The sequence below is a fragment of the Drosophila elegans genome, unplaced genomic scaffold (genome assembly GCF_018152505.1).
Source record: "Drosophila elegans isolate 14027-0461.03 unplaced genomic scaffold, ASM1815250v1 contig_208, whole genome shotgun sequence".
Classification (NCBI taxonomy): domain Eukaryota; kingdom Metazoa; phylum Arthropoda; class Insecta; order Diptera; family Drosophilidae; genus Drosophila; species Drosophila elegans.
Genome location: NW_024545578.1, coordinates 12,190,393 through 12,191,869, shown reverse-complemented (window position 1 = coordinate 12,191,869; position 1,477 = coordinate 12,190,393). Strand labels below are relative to the sequence as shown.

General features: G+C 39.1%; 1 protein-coding gene across 1 annotated transcript; it reads left to right on the top strand.

Annotated features, from left to right (window-relative positions):
* Positions 1-222: 222 nt before the first annotated feature.
* LOC108135532 (cell death protein Grim) lies at positions 223-1,477 on the top strand. Its single transcript, XM_017256279.2, has one exon. It carries the CDS (start codon positions 521-523, stop codon positions 914-916), a length of 396 nt encoding a protein of 131 aa, XP_017111768.1. The 5' UTR covers positions 223-520; the 3' UTR covers positions 917-1,477.

Below are 1,477 nucleotides of genomic sequence, written 5' to 3'. Positions count from 1 at the left end.
GTGGTGTGAGTCCCTGTGGTTGGTGGTTCAATTGGTTGGTTGTTGGCATAAACAAAGCACACACACAGTATACACACACACATTTCCTGGGGGGTGGTGGAAATTGGGAGGGTGACATTCACCGCGAGAGAGAAAACCCGCTTCCTATACAAAAACAGAGAGAGAGAGCTATTTTATAAATGTGACTGCAGCAAGGATATTTACAGTCAGTCCACGCTGAAACCTCGAGCAGAGAACATTGAATAACAAGCGGAAGCGAAAAGCGCACAGCCAGAAAAGTTCGTCAAAAAGCGACAAGTTTTCCTCGTACGTTTTCCCGCCAAATGAGTCAGAAAAATTTTCCAAGTGCTTGAAACGAAAAAATAAGACTTGAAATAACTTAAAAGTGCAAGCAGTGAATATAATCAAATATTCCGGGAGACTAAAAACAAAAACTTTAAAAATATTTACACTGTTCAAGTTAAATATTTTTTTATAAAATTTATAAAAAATTTTATTTTGTACAACATCAAATACCGCCATGGCCATTGCATATTTCATACCCGACCAGGCCCAATTGCTGGCCCGAAGCAATCAGCAGCATGGCCAGCAAACTGCAACGAATCTAAGGACAACTGCAACACCTGCTGCACCACCGCAGCAACAGCATCAGTCGCAACAGCAACAGCAGCAACATCGTCCTCAATTCCGTGCCAATATTTCCGTGCCTCTGGGAAGTCAACAGGGATCGATGACAATGTCGGAGTTTGGATGCTGGGATCTCCTGGCGCAGATCTTCTGCTACGCTCTGAGGATCTACAGCTACAATTCCAGCCAGCGACGACCGACGGTCATACAGATATCCTTCGAAATCAGCAGCGGCAGTCAGAATAACGAAGATGACGATGTGACCGATGCCAACTCCAAGGAAAATTAAATTCCATTTTTCATCCGGGTGGAGAGAAAATCTTCGTGGTTTTCTGGGAAAAGGCAGGCTCAATCAAAGCGCATTGTGATTTCTTTTTTGGGTATGGACACATGAGTAGGAAGGAGTTTTGTAAAAAATGGGATATTTCCACAACAAAATAAGAAGAATATTTTTAAACTATTTTTGAGAAAGAGAGAGAAAAATTCAAAATTTGTCATCGATTTGCTTAAAGTGATATTGATTGTTTGTTACTTTTTTGGGTGTCAAATTTTCCGATTTCAGTTCGAAGAAAACGTTTTTTTTGCAAGCAAAGGTTTCCCGGTTGGTTCAAATACATTATTACCATACATCATTTTGATAGCAGCAGCAAATAAATACTTAAAATGTGTATAATTATCATAAACCTAATTAGTGTCTATACATATGAGTAAAACCACAAGTATCGTATTCAACTGAAAACTAATTGTCAAATTTTTGCATTTCAACTACTTACATATATAAATCCTAAACTAGTAAATACAGAACTACAATACAGAACCAACAAACAAACAAAGATGCAACCGCAGCAAC